The sequence below is a fragment of the Brassica napus genome, chromosome A2, assembly GCF_020379485.1.
Source record: "Brassica napus cultivar Da-Ae chromosome A2, Da-Ae, whole genome shotgun sequence".
NCBI lineage: Eukaryota > Viridiplantae > Streptophyta > Magnoliopsida > Brassicales > Brassicaceae > Brassica > Brassica napus.
Genome location: NC_063435.1, coordinates 20,384,740 through 20,400,146, shown reverse-complemented (window position 1 = coordinate 20,400,146; position 15,407 = coordinate 20,384,740). Strand labels below are relative to the sequence as shown.

General features: G+C 28.8%; 1 protein-coding gene across 1 annotated transcript; it reads right to left on the bottom strand.

Annotated features, from left to right (window-relative positions):
* Positions 1-11,779: 11,779 nt before the first annotated feature.
* Positions 11,780-15,215, bottom strand: LOC106400252 (probable LRR receptor-like serine/threonine-protein kinase At3g47570). Its single transcript, XM_013840628.3, has 2 exons — positions 12,382-15,215; positions 11,780-12,288 (listed from the first exon to the last, which is right to left on the bottom strand). Exons 1-2 carry the CDS (start codon positions 15,023-15,025, stop codon positions 11,927-11,929), a joined length of 3,006 nt encoding a protein of 1,001 aa, XP_013696082.2. The 5' UTR covers positions 15,026-15,215; the 3' UTR covers positions 11,780-11,926.
* Between the last annotated feature and the right edge of the window lie 192 nt (positions 15,216-15,407).

Below are 15,407 nucleotides of genomic sequence, written 5' to 3'. Positions count from 1 at the left end.
AAATTTATTTCAGTTACACCTAACCAATTACACAAGTTTAAAACAAAATTGAAGCTTATCTTCTACAAACATACACAATGTCCTTCAATCTTTCATTAGATAACATGAAATATTTGTGACTATAACTTTTAACTTTTCAATATTTATAGATTAAAAGTTCTAATCTCTATTTAGTCAATTCACTCCGCGCATGGCGCGGGTACCACCTAGTTTCTTAATTATAAAAGGTATATCTTACTGTGGATTTCCTCGTACCTTCCAAATATCGATCTTGACTACGAATCTGTCTTTCTTGCCAAACAAATATTGACCTTATACTGGTGCACATAAATTAAGTGACTTCCAGAATCAACGTCCCCTATATATTAAAAGAGAAGCATTACAACATATTTTTGTAGCCACATGTCATCATCACAATCATTCTTAGAATCCTTAGAAAAATATGTTGGTTCATATAAATATATAATAAGCTTTTTATCAAAACTAACCATAAATTAATCATAAATGTTCTTCGTTGTTTCCTTAAATAAAAATCACGAAATTACCTAATGTAGCTAAAGTATATATGACAATTAATGATTTTGAATAATAAAGATTTTATAAAAATTAGTCTATTCTCTATTATTTTTTAAAATTTTAACTTATTAAAATAAATTAAACAACCACATTAACTATAATAAAAATTTAGATTTAAGAATTTTTAAAAACGAATATAAATAACTAAAGTTGTTAAAAATCTCACATTGAAATTTTTGTGATCCATGGTTTAAAATTTATGTTATAACAAGATACAAATAATTGTGAAATTACATAAGTAGGAAATCTCATTTAATAAATATTATATATATGTATATTCATATTTATAAAAAATAAATTATATACCATATAAAATACATAAGTATTTTAATTTCGAATTTGCTTTGAATTTTTTTGATAAAATTTTGAACAATTATTAACAACTTAATATTTAGATTTTAAACTTTCCATTGAATGTTTTTAAAATTATAAATTACTAAAAATATTAAACATCCCACAAAATTTTTATTGTTATCATTGATTTAAAAAATTTGTTATAAAGAAATACAAATGATTAAAAATAATATGAGAATAAAATATTTTTTTAACAGATGTCAATATTAAAAATATACTATATATCTATGTTAATATCATTTAAACTTAATTATACCATATAAAATAGAAAAAAAGTGTTTGTTTGGACTAATAAAATTTATATATGTATTTGTACCACTTTATTTATATATGTAATATTTACTAAACTTTTTAATTATTCAATATATATTTATTATTTCATAATATGTAAAAAATATATAATACTTAAAAATAATTTATATATAATATTCATTCCGTGCAAGGCGCGGGTCTTAACCTAGTATCTGATTGTTTCTAATGCAAGATATAATATGCAATGGAAGAGCCACCTTGGAGAGAAGAGGTCAACGGGCCCCTATGAAATAAATAAAACTTAATATGTAAGCATATTTCTAAGATTTTTATTGTGATGAACAGGATGTCTCGAGTTCAAATCTCATATATGTTTTTAAAGTTAGAATCATTTAATTATTATAATCCTTATAAAACATATATTTAGCTTCACCACTACCATACTTCATCTCTCATACAATAGAGCTTATATAACATTTAATCCACTAATTTCATGTTTGCATATGAATTTAATTCACTAATCTCTGAGGTGGACCTACGTTACGGAATGACGTGTCATCTGCCACAAGTTAAACGTTATATATATGTGTTTGTATTACGGTTGACGAAAATGTATGTAGCTCATTTGGTCTAAATCCTTAGCAACTGACACACCTGTCCCAAGTTCAATTCTGCCTTTATGTTGGGCTCAAGCCTAATGTGACACCCCTTAAATTCAATCATGGGTCCTTACGTTTAATGTAAGGCTACAAATAGATTTTACAACTGAATTCTTTCCCAAGTTTGATTCTGATCTTTCTAAGACCATTTCTAATGGTTAATTCTATTTTAATATAGTGATGAACAAAAAAAAATTGACTCTATATATAGAGTGAAAAGTAAAGTACTATTGAAGCATTTTTACTTTAAATTATATTTTAGAGTGAAAAATAGAATAAATGTTACAAATGTCCTAATATAAATGAAACACACAATTTACGTAAACGAACCAAATAAATAAAAGTAGAATTGTCCATTGAACGAAAATTTTCCTCAATGATCAAGATAGGTCTATTTGTTTTCACTAACACTTTCTAAACCAACAATCTTTTAAGGTTTGTTAAATGTTATAAACCCTATGGTCAAAGTCACTTACATATTGAATATGAGGTTGGATATAATAAGTCACATTGGAATCTATTGTTGTTTTAGACCTTTCACATTAGAAGGCAGATATTTGGTACCATTTGGTTGATCTTGTTTTGGGTTTAAAAAAAAATGAATGTAAGGGACAAATAGAGTTTACACAACTGTATTCTTTTATGAATAAATTTGGCTTACGCTACAAAATCAATTATATATAATTTTGTCATATTGTGAAAAAATCATTACGTTCGTATCTTTATGTTAACCATGTATAAGTGACTAATTAAGCTCAGATGGCATAATTTCAAGAACAATACTTATAACGTTTTCGTGTTAATTATGTTATTTTGTTTATTTATCTTTCAAGTTCTTAAGTTTTACATCTACACTATTATTTGCGAAATGAATTTTTGCATTCGAGCTCTCACGTTGAAAGTTAGAGCAGTTAAATTCAATGAATTTTTTTATTTGATTAAAAACAAATTTATATTAATATTATAAGTTAGAAAAAGATAATTCTTATATATCATGTTTTCATATTGAAATAATATTTTATATTATAAAAGTTAAAAACTAAGATATAAAACAATTTATAATTAAATGTTATTAATTCTGATATATTATTTTGTTATCTTGAAATAATATTTTCAATTATAAAAGTTAAAAAATAAGATATAAAACAATTTATAATTGAATATTAATCAAGTAAAACATTTTTATAAAGTAAAAACTTATATTATTAATATAGGTTCATTTTTAATTATATATAAAATTTATTAAGGATATCATCGACTTTAATCCTTCTAATTTTTAACGTGAGAGTTCAAGTGCGAAAATTCTTATATATTATGTTATTATCCTGAAATAATATTGGGAGAATGTGTGGAATATACCCAATTAAGGTCAAAATTAGCTGAATGCCCATAATTATGGATAATCCAAAAAGAACTAATTTTTTGATACTGTGCGGACGAAAATACTCTCATGCTTTATCGGAAACAAATTACTCTAGATTTATCAACTAAATATTTACATAGCAGGTAACAATCTACATACCAACTAACATATCCCCTATATATTATTTGAGAAGCATTAAAACATTTTTTTTTGTAGCCACATGTCATCACTAAAATGATTCTTAGAATCCTTAGAGAAATAGGTTGGTCCATCTAAATATATAATAAAATTTTTAATAAACTAACCATAAATACATTATTAATGTGCTTCATTATTTCCATAAATAAAATTACGGAATTACCTAATATGGCTACAATATATATGATAATTAATGACTTTGAATAATAAAGATTTGATAAAAATAAGTATATCTTATATTATATTTGTTTAATTTTAAACTATTAAAATAAATTAAACAACCATAGTAACCATTTAATAAAAATTAAAAAATTTCTATATTTTGAATTTTTAAACACGAGTATAAATTACTAAAACCATTAAAAGTTTCACATTCAAATTTTGTGATCTATGGTTTAAAAATTTTGTTATGACATGATACAAATAATTAAAAAAATCATATAAATTGAAAGTCTCATTTAATAAGTATTAAAAATAAAAAATATATAAATATATATATATATGTATATATATATATATCATTTTAAATTAAATTATATGTCATATAAGAAAATAAATAAATATCTTAATTTTGAAATTTACTTTGAACAATTTTTTTTGTGATAAAAAATTTGAAAAAATATTGACAAATTAATTTTAAAAAATATTATAAATTACTTAAACTATTAATCTCACAATGAAAATTTTGTTATCAGTAATTTAATTTTTTTGCTATAACAGATACAAATGATAAAAAAACATGAGCAAACAAATATCATTTAATAAATATTAATATTAAAATATACTATATATATATATTTGTTACTATCATTTAAATTTAATTATATACCATATCAAATAGAAAAAATATTCTTTTAGATTAATAAAATTTATTTATATGTTCACACCAACTTAATTATATAGGTAATAGTTACTGACATTTTAATTATTCAATATATATTTATTATTTCATAATACGTTAGAAACATAAAATACATAAAATAATTTATATATATAACGTTCACCCAGCGCAAGGCGCAGGTCTTAACCTAGTCATCTAATAATTTCAGTATCATCTAACAATCTATGTATCAAACAAATGTATCGACTAACAAATCATATATCAGTTAATGAAACTATTAACAATTAATTAGTTATCTATCAAATAGCCCCAAATCTATTTGTAACAGCTAACACTTCATATATCGATTAAGAATCCATTAAAATCTAAATAATAGCAGGTAATTAATAAAATACCTACTAACGTATATATTATCTAAAAGTTGATTGTGAGTCGAAATTAGAAACATTGGAATGGGGGTGAGATAATAAGATTAGCATTATGGTTGTCAAAAGAATCATAATAAAAAAATAAAGATTTGTGTTGAAATTAGAAGATGATTTGAAGAGTCTATACGAGAGATAAAGATAAGAGTATTATAGTCATAAAAATATTAAAAAAACAAGGGTATATGGTAAATTATATGGGTTTTTGGGTGCATTTTTACCAATTTCTCAATAATATTTTCTATTATAAAAGTTAAAAAAATAAGATATAAAAGAATTTATAATTAAATATTAATCAGGTAAAAAACATTTGTATAAAGTAAGAACTTATATTATTAATATAAATTTGTTTTGATTATATATAATAATTTACTAATGGTGTCATTGATTTTAATCGCTCTAAATTTTAATGAGAGAGCTCGAATGCGAAAATTCACCTCGCAAATAATAATATATATATGTAAGTATTTTTAAATTTCAACATAACTAATAAACGTTTTTGTCATATATAAATAATGTGATGTTTGATTAAACTATTTTGAAAACGTAAATGATAACTTATCATGTTTGTTATGAATTAATAACATAAATTAATAAGTATTCGAAGAAAATTATCGCAAAACACCTAGTATATAGAATGTTATCTTCTCTTCTAATCGATGCACCTAAACCGTACGAGGAAAGGCCAAGTTAATTAAATAATACACAAATATTAAATCATTTATTTATTTTCTTATAAAGCACGTTAAACGTTAGACTAATGTTTTCTATTCATCATGCAAGTTTCTAGATAATGTTTTCCTTTTTGAATCAGTGCAACAATTCGAACGGTGGACGGCTAAAGCACTGACCCGTGCTCCTCGCACCATTACGTCGCTTTAGAAGATGGATTACATCCTTTTACAAAGTCCATCAGATTCGGTCCAATTACGATCGGCCACAAAAGAAAAGTTCGGCCCATTAGGTCACGTCAACCCATGGCGAATGTAAAAGATGATTGTCTATAAAAGCAGGATGAGACCAACACAAAAAAAGATCAAGACCTGAACATATATACTTGCCGGCTAGATTAGGATTTTCACTCATTTACTTTTTCGCCTACTTGTATTTTCTCGACTAGCTCCGACGAGCAACTGGTTATTTTCTATCTATTCTCACAACTTGTCCATCACTATTTTCTAAATAATAAAATGTCTTCGAAATGACCTACCGTCATCCGTATCGAGTCCGACTAAACTCAATTTCAACCGCCGCGAATAGCTACAAAATGTTTCCAGATAATGGTCCTCTACACATAGAAACGCTCTTGTTCCTTTGTTTGCATGACAGATAAGAATCACTTTTATATACAAAAGTGTAGAATATTCAAATACCGTAGAACCTCTATAAATTAATACTCGATAAATTAATAATTTTTATAAATTAATACATTTTGCCGGTCTCAATTTAGGCCGGTTCAAAATTTGACATAAATCGATAAAATAATAACAGAATAAATTTTTAGAAAATTCTATGTAAATATATGGTCCCACTAAAATTATAAATTAATAATTTATATGTATACATATTTTATATAAGTAATTACCTATTATTATATTGTTTGTTTTATATTCACAATAAAATTATCTTTATATTTTCTTAACACTTAGTATATTTTTGATGAGATTTAGTAATATTATATCTAAAATCACATTTAATTTTAAAAATAACAATTAATGTCTATACACTAAAATAAAATATTTTTCTTATCTTAGAATAAATATATCTTGCTGACAAAAAAAATAAATATATCTTAAAATAAAAAATTTAAATAATTTCTTTTAATTAATATTTCTATAAATTAATAAAATTTCAAAGTCCCAGCATTATTAATTTATAAAGGTCCAGTAGTTAGTTACATCGTATTTCTCTTCTCTCTAAGCTTGAACAAAGCTTAGCTGTGAGCCATATCTATAATATAAATACTGAGACTACGACATTTAATGTTTTTCCGAAAATATTCTAGCTAATCTCAGTTTGAAAATGTCAAAGCTAGATGTGAGTACATTTTAGCATATAGAAAATAATATAAAGAGGATTGTCAAGTCCTACAAGTAATTACAAAAAAATAACGAATCTTTAACAAAAAACAAAGCTTGTTAAAAAGTAAATAATAATAAATCTTTCCTCGTTGCATTAGGCATTGATTGGTAGAGCATTAGCATTAGTATTGTGTTTTCCATTATCTAATCAATATTTGTATAAAAACATTAGCAAAATGCTCTTCAAATGTTTTCTGATCAATGTTCTCATATGAAGTTTTTAGAAGATTATTTGCATTTATAATTTATAAAATTAAAGTAAATATACAATTAATTCATTTATTTTATTTAATATATCGTAATATTATTTTTATATCCAGGAAAAAAAATTGATTTCTAAAAGAAATTTAAATTACAAATATTTTTAAAAAATAGTATTTCACATTTAAAATATAATTTGATTATATTATATTTTAAATTTGAAATATTATTTTTTAAAATAGATATTTTAATTGTAAATTTTTGTTTTTAAAATAATATTTTTGATATAAACATAATTTTGAAATTATCATATATATTAAATTAATTATATATTTTTTAATTATATATATATATATATATATATATTAGAAATATATTGATTAGAAATAAATATATTATATACTATATACTAATTTTTATAATAATTTTAAATAGCATATTTATATTGTTCTACCAGTGATTGTATTTAACATTTTAGCCAAAATATACAGATTCTGCAGCATACTGTTTCTATAGCATCTTGCTACTTATTTATCATTTGTTCTCCCAATCAAGGGCTAAAAAATATTCGTGTCGACACTCGTTCTCTTCCCATTTCGTGTCGATTCTGCAGCAACGACCATTCCTTTTCATTCCTGCTATTTTATTCCCGAACATTCCTTTTTAATCCGTTCCTCTTGTTTCCCGAATAGTCACCAGTCAGACCCTTTGTTTTTTTTTTTCCGAGACTGAGACTACGAAATTTAATGTTTTCCCAAAAAATATTCTAGCTAATCTCAGCACTGAGTTATTGAAAGATCATTAACAACAACTAGAGATTTTTTCCGCGCTTCGCGCAGATTGTGTCTTATAAATTTATTTTATTTATAATATTATTTGTCAGTTTTTTCTTTTATATTAACTTCTTGTTTTTCTTTTAATTTAAATTTATATGTTTATAATTTTTCATTTTTCTTATCGTAGATGGAGAATTATATTTTTTATTGATGGTTTTTTGTATGTGACAATGACATAAACTTTTTGAAATTTTAAAATAATGTTATATATAGTACGATTAACACATTAAAGAAGAGAAACATATTCAGATACATTTTACACAGGTTTTATATGCATTATTTTAAACATTATAAATGTATATATTATAAGTTTGAAACATGTAAATGCTTTCTAAAACTAAATACTTGTTATGAGTTTACATAACTTATCGAAAGTTTTATCTATTTTTAAATTCAAATTACAGAAAAAATATCAAAAAGTCAGTATAGATGGATTTTTTGGGCTTTTAAATCAACACTGAAAAATTACATGAATCAGATAACAACAGTTTTATAAACAACTGGATAAAATTTGACCGAGCCAAAGATTTTCACACAATATGTTCTTTCTTCTTCAAATTGCGAAGAGCCTATAAGCACAAGAAAAAAAAAATCATAATTTTTGTTTTCACTTATATAACATTTTTTCTCCTTTACACACGGAGTTTATTACACTGCTATAAGCAATGGAGAACTCTATTCATATAAGATTCACATCTATGCATTTTGACAAAGAAGAATTTTAGCCATCTTTAGTTTCAGAATGGACCAACTTCAGTCATATACACTATATTTTCTCTATGATTCAAAACTTACAATTTTAATATATGTGCAGATTTCCATGTGAAAAGGCACGCACGCCATCTATCATTCAACCTATTACTTTATCCAAAGTAAACACTATAATCTTCGTTTGGTTAGCGCCACAAACTAATCTCTTTGGATCCGTTTACCAAAAAATATGGATACTAATGTCAGAAAAGAATATAAACACAATCAACAATAAATATTGGCACAAGACTATTTGGTTCAAGGAACATATTCCATGTAATGCATTTATATCATGGTTGGCTTTGCGGAGAAGACTGCCAACCAAGGATCGCTTGAGGCGTTGGGGGTTAAATGTCTCCGGAACGTGCGTCCTTTGTAATCTGGAAATAGAGACTCACCATCATCTCTTCTTTGAGTGCTCTTTCTCTCGCTTGATATGGGAGTCTTTTGCTGCTGAAGTTTGGATTTCTCCTCCGGCTGATCTACACTCTGTTGCAGCCTAGATCAATCAACCTCGCGTCAACGCAGATGCACATGCTACTCCAGTCATCAAGCTCTACTTTCAGTCAGCCATCTACCTGTTGTGGAAAGAGCGTAATGCTCGTGTGTTCACAGCTGTCTCCTCACCTTCATCAGTCATCCTTGCCTCTCTCGACCGTATGATGCGTGACTGTCTCCTCTCTTACCCGGCAAGTTCTTCTTTCTCCTCTTATCTACTTCTTTTTTATATTTCTTGTATAAGATCTCCTTAAGGTTTTTTTTACCTTGAGTTGTTGTTGGTTGTTTTTGTTTCCTTGCTCTAATAAATTGTTTAAAAACAACAGTGTAACCTTTCAGAAAATGATAATCTTAATATCTTACCAAAAAAAAAAACAACAAATATTGACTTATTTATGTGAATATATATTTTATTTAAAATCATTATAGTGGACGAAGAAAGCACCAAAATTTTTACAACAAATTTTCTTAGATTCACCTCATCATACTCACCATTTTACCATTTTAATTACATAATTTTACATGAGCTTATTCACTCTTCCCAATTATTTTCTCTTTATTTATAACTACAATATAAAGTTATAAACTATATATATTATAAATTAATAATTTATTTACCTTTGAAGTTTAACGATTAAAAATAGAACATAATTCAATATAGATATATGATTCTATTAATAAATTAGCAGTTACAAATTTGAAATTTCTAGAAATATCAAAAGTTGTATGTTAGTTAATTATTTTCTAAATGACATTTATTTTTAATTCTTTTTGGATGAGAATATTTTGGCTGAGGTGGATAGTCTCAAAAACCTTGAATTTAGTCCCTTTTATATAGTAGGATATCTAATACTTTTCTTCCTATCAAGACTAAGGCTATGTTCTTTTTTTTTCTTCTGTATTTGATACATCATCTAGATATAACATATGAATACAAAATCTGAATACAGTTCAGATATTACATTCCAATGTTGTTCTTTTTTTATACTTAGTATTTGCATTCAAATGCAACATCTAGATAGTAAGTTGTTCGTTTCTATTTTATTTTATAATAACATTTGAATACTAGTAGTTAAAAGACTAAAAATTCATGATTTCTATTTTTAAATAATTAACTACTTATAATATTTAAATAAATATATCTAAAATTAATTTGGTATTTTTTGGCGGAAAAATGAGATTTGTGGTGTTCGTGAAAATCTTTATTTAACAGTTTTGGTGAACAAACTCAATTTGCGGTTTTGGAGAAAAAATTATTTTCCAGTTTTAGCGGAAAAATAATTTTGTAGTTTAGTTGAAATTTTTGATTATGTGGTTTCAACTTGATTTTATGGTTTTGGTGAGAAAACTTAAATTTATGGTTTGTCGGGAAACTTGATTTTACGGTTTCGGCGGGAAAACAAGATTTTTTTTGATTTTAGTGAAAATTCAATTTTACAGTTTTGGCAGAAAATGCGTAAGGTGACAGAAAAACACAACTTTACGGTTTCTACTGGAAAATGCAATATTTATGTTTCGTCAGGATATAACAATTTCATTGTTTTGGTGGGAAATAATAGTTATATTGTTTTGATTTTGTGATTTCTGATTTTGAAGGGAAAATTTGATTTTTGTGGTTTTGGCAGAAAATGAGTTTTTCGGTTTTGGCAGGAAAACGTCTATTTATGGGTTTAGTGGAAAAATCGACATTTTGTTTTGCAAAAAATGTGATTTTGAAGTTTTGACAGGAAAACATAATTTTGTGGTTTTGACACGAAAACATTATTTTACGGTTTTATCTGTAAACTCTATTTTAGGATTTTTGTAAAACTTTACTTTTTGTAGAAATGATTTTTTGCAAAAAGATAATTTTTTGGTTTCGAGGAAAACATTATTTTACTATTTTGAAAAATATATCTAATAGTCATATTTAATATAAACTAGTTATTTTATATGTATGTTGAAGATTATTTTAAGTCTATTGGATTTTCAGATGGAAATGTTGCTTCCAAACTCTATATTTTTTTGTGGAAGCACCATAGCTTAGTGGTGATGGTTTAAATGCTTCTACATTCAGGTCTGAGGTTCAAATCCTAGACCATGCAATTTCTTGCAGATTGTACAGGAAATCCAAGTTTCAATTCCCGGAGCAAGCGATTTATTCAACAATTATGCGATAACGGAAGAAAAGCTTAAAAGGGTTTCTCAACATGGTGCACGTAAATCCGGTCAGACGTGATCTTCATAGGACGGCTCAAATGATGCAGTTAGGTGTAGATCCTCATAAGGCAGGTAGTATTGTCGGTTATCGAATCGTCTTTGTAATCTTCTCATAATTGTAATATCTAAATAAATCCTCGACAAAAAAAAAACTCTATATTTTTCACATCTCAAATACTTTGGTTTTCTAGAGGTTGTGGATTTTACATCCACAAGAGATGTTAGTATAATTATGTCCAAACGAACAATATCTGGATATTTGCATTAAGGCTACAGCATCCAGCATCAAGAATGAACAGAGCCTAGAGCCATTACTTTGCGGAAAGTCTTTACCTGTAAGACGAAGTTCCTATGCAAGAAACGCAAAATACATAGATTTTCCGTTCGTTTGTCTAGGATAGGGTTGATATTAACAGTTTATCACCGCAGACTTCACATAGCAACACAACATAACAACCCGATCACCGTAGACAAACAAACACAATCTCAGTCTCAAACATCAAGATATTTTAGCTTCAAACACAACTCAATTCTGAAAGCCCAAGAAATTTCAAATGAAAGCTGGTATCACAACATTAATCTTTTGTCTACATATAACATACAATACGTTCAAAACACTCAAGCATAATATGAAGAAGATAACATATAAATAGAAAATACGTCTTCGAGTTTGCAGAGGAACGCAGAAACACTTCAATGCCTAGCTCTTCTTCTGGATCTGAAGAACCTCTCTCTAATTGTGATTAACTCTTTTAAAGCTTCACCCATTGCCAACCGGTTCACTGGATATTCTTCACAACACCTAAGTCCCACCTCAAAAACTAGCTTCAAGCAGTCGGCAACAGGGAATCCGATTCTAAGGCCGTTGTGAAGAACCACTTCATCTGCGACATCCAACACTCGCCCTGGCAACGCAGATTCAATATAGCTGTGGAGCGTAAAGTTTCCTCCAAACAACTCATTGGTTGGTCGCTTTCCACTGAACATTTCCAAAAGTAGAATCCCAAAGCTATACATATCACCGTATGTTGATACTTGCCCACCCATTCCATATTCTGCACCATATTTTATAGAAACAAGACTGTAGAAATAAAGAAGTATATACGCTTTTTATTATTTAAATATTGAATATGTGTGATATTTTTTACCTGGTGCAGCGTAGCCAATGGTTCCTCTGACACCGGCCGAACTAAGCTGATTGAGAAAGTATTCCTGGTCGAATTTGAGGAGGATCCGAGCCAGACCAAAGTCGCTGACATGTGCAGTTAGATCTTCATCTAGGAGGACGTTGCTTGGCTTAAGATCACAATGAGCTATAGCTTCATGGGAATGAACATGAAGATAATCCAAAACATAAGCCACGTCTATTGCTATGTTAAGTCTTTCAAGTAATGTCAAAGTTCTAGAGGGTCTACGAATCTCTTCCACTTCATCTGGATGCAACCACATATCCAAGCTTCCATTTGGCATGAACTCGTAGATTAATGCTCTGAATTGATTTCCTTGGAAATCGATACTCGAGCAAGGCGTCAACAGTTTGACAAGATTACGATGCCTTACATTTTTCAAAGATTCACACTCTGCCATAAAACTCTTCAAGGCTCCACGTTGCTGCAAGTTTAAAACTTTCACTGCAACAACCTTGTTCTCGGGAGGAATCAATGCTTTAAAAACAGTACCAAAACAGCCTGAACCAACCAAATTACTCGAAGAGAAACCATTTGTCGCATTTCGAAGATCTCCATAGCTTATTTGTTCATGGAAAGTGCCCAAGGTGGAAGGAGTTGCTTCATTGGTCTTATTCCTCTTTTTGTTTCTGAACCAGCAAAGAGAAACAAAAGCTATGAATAACACCAAAAGCGCAGATACGCCTATGCTTGTTCCAATCAAAACTTTCTTCGAGAAAGAGGAATGCTTGCATGGCTTTAGTTTCAACTCCAAGACGCCTCCACATAGGTTTATGTTTCCAAAAACTGAAACTATAGTAGCATTCTTAAACTTTCCTTCTGTTGGAACTTTTCCCTCGAAGTTGTTAATGGATAGATTGAGATGTTCCAATGAGCTGAAGTTTGCAAAATACCCAGGTATGCTTCCAGAAAGATTATTGTTTGAAAAATCAACTTCTTTAATACCCAGCAACCCACTTATGTCTGGAATGGTTCCATCAAAAGAATTTCCTTGTAGATCAAGTTGTACCATCAAGAGACACTTTCCTAAAGTCTCTGGGAGTTTCCCTGATAGTCTATTGTGCCCAACAGAAAGTGTGCCAAGATGTTCAAGTCTTCCAACAGTTTCTGGCAGAGAGCCGGTCAATAAGTTATTTGACATGTTTAGTAAAACAAGCGGCGCAATTTGCATGATCTCCTGAGGTATAATCCCATCCAGCTTATTATCTTGAAGATAAAAATACAGCAGATGACTACATTTACCAATGCTAGGAGGAATGCTTCCTTCAAAGCTATTGTTAAACAACCAGAGACTTTCTAATCGCGTGATGTTGCCTAAAGAGGATGGTATTTCTCCTGACATTTTATTTGACCCGACACTGAATTCTTCTAATCCTGAAAGCTTTCCAAGAGAGGTTGGAAGGGCTCCTGTCAATAGATTGTTTCCCAAGGAAAGTATTTTTAGGTTTATGAGATTTCCATTGTCATGAGGAATGCTTCCAGAGATGAAATTCGACTGAAGTTCTAATATGTTGATGTTCGTAGATAAATTAGCTATAGAGGTAGACAAGTCACCCGCAAGCCTATTGTAAGCTACAAGTAATGCACGCAGTTGGGTGCAGTTACTTAAAGCTCCAAAAAACTCAAGATCTTGAAAAGAGGGACTTCCAAAAGAATTAGTATGAAGTGACAGGAGTTGTAAATATCGTAATTTTCCAAAGCTTGGAGGAATACTTCCTGTCAGACTATTAATCTCCATTCCCAAATTTTGAAGATTTGAGATGTTTGGAAGTGTTGCTGGAATTGCGCCAGAGAAAGAATTATTTCCGATAAATAACCCTTGAAGGTGTGGTAATAAGTTACCAATATCAGACCTTAAGCTCCCAGAGAAACCATTATCAATGATGTTTAAATTCTCAAGCAATGACATATTGTAAATTGCCTGAGGAAAAACACCTGAGAAATTGTTTGCTGCTAACTGAAGATCCACCATGTTAGCCAACCTAGCTAAATCATTAGGAATTTCTCCTTCCATAATGTTTCCTACAAAGCTAAGTTCTTCGAGGGAAGTCAAGTTTCCTAGAGATGCAGGAAACTTTCCTTTAAGGTTGTTTCGACCAAGATCTAACAAAACAAGTTTCCTCAATGACCCTAGTTCCCAAGGAACAACTTGTGAAAGAGAGTTTGAGTGTAAATGAAGTTCCACCAATCTAGAGCAGTTAAACAGGCTAGTTGGAATCTCTCCTTTGAGAAAATTAAATGACATAAATAGGTGTTTAAGCCTAAACAAGCTTCCCAACTCTTGAGGGATGGTACCACCAAAACCGTTACTAGTGAGATTAAGTGATATGAGAAACGAAAGATTACCGATAGATGGCGATATCACCCCACCTAAATGCAATCCTCCGAGGTTCAGACCAGTAACCCTTTTGTGTTTCTGGCCACATTTAACCCTTGTCCATTTGCAGAGAGGGAATGAGTTGTTCCATGAGGACAGAACAGCCCTTTTGCCTTTAGATACTTGAGACTTGAACTCGAGCAACGTTTGTTTATCAGTTTCATAGGTAAACATGTATCCTTCAAGTAACATTAGAGTACTGAAAGAAAGTAAAAGAAAGTGCCTCATTTTTCTATTTTCTTGCAGGAACGAAACTGGAAAACAAAAATGCAACTTACTAGAAGAAATACCACCGCAAAAAGAAAATTGCAAGACTTGTAGTCGTAGAAAGGCAAAAACATTCCACTAGTCATAACGTCCTTTCTGCGTTTATCATGGGTTTTCTTTTATAGTCAAAAACGTTAATCATGGGTTTACTATTTTATGAAGAAATAAATCAGAGATATTCTAGTTCATATTGACTTCGACCATCTCATTATTTGGATTTTTTGGGAAGAACAGGAAAATATGTCGTGTCAATATTAAAGGAATAGAGAAAGTTATCATCGTCAACTCTTGGAGCGTAAATTAGACGGGCACGTCATGTTTTTATTATTAAAAGAAAGACTAT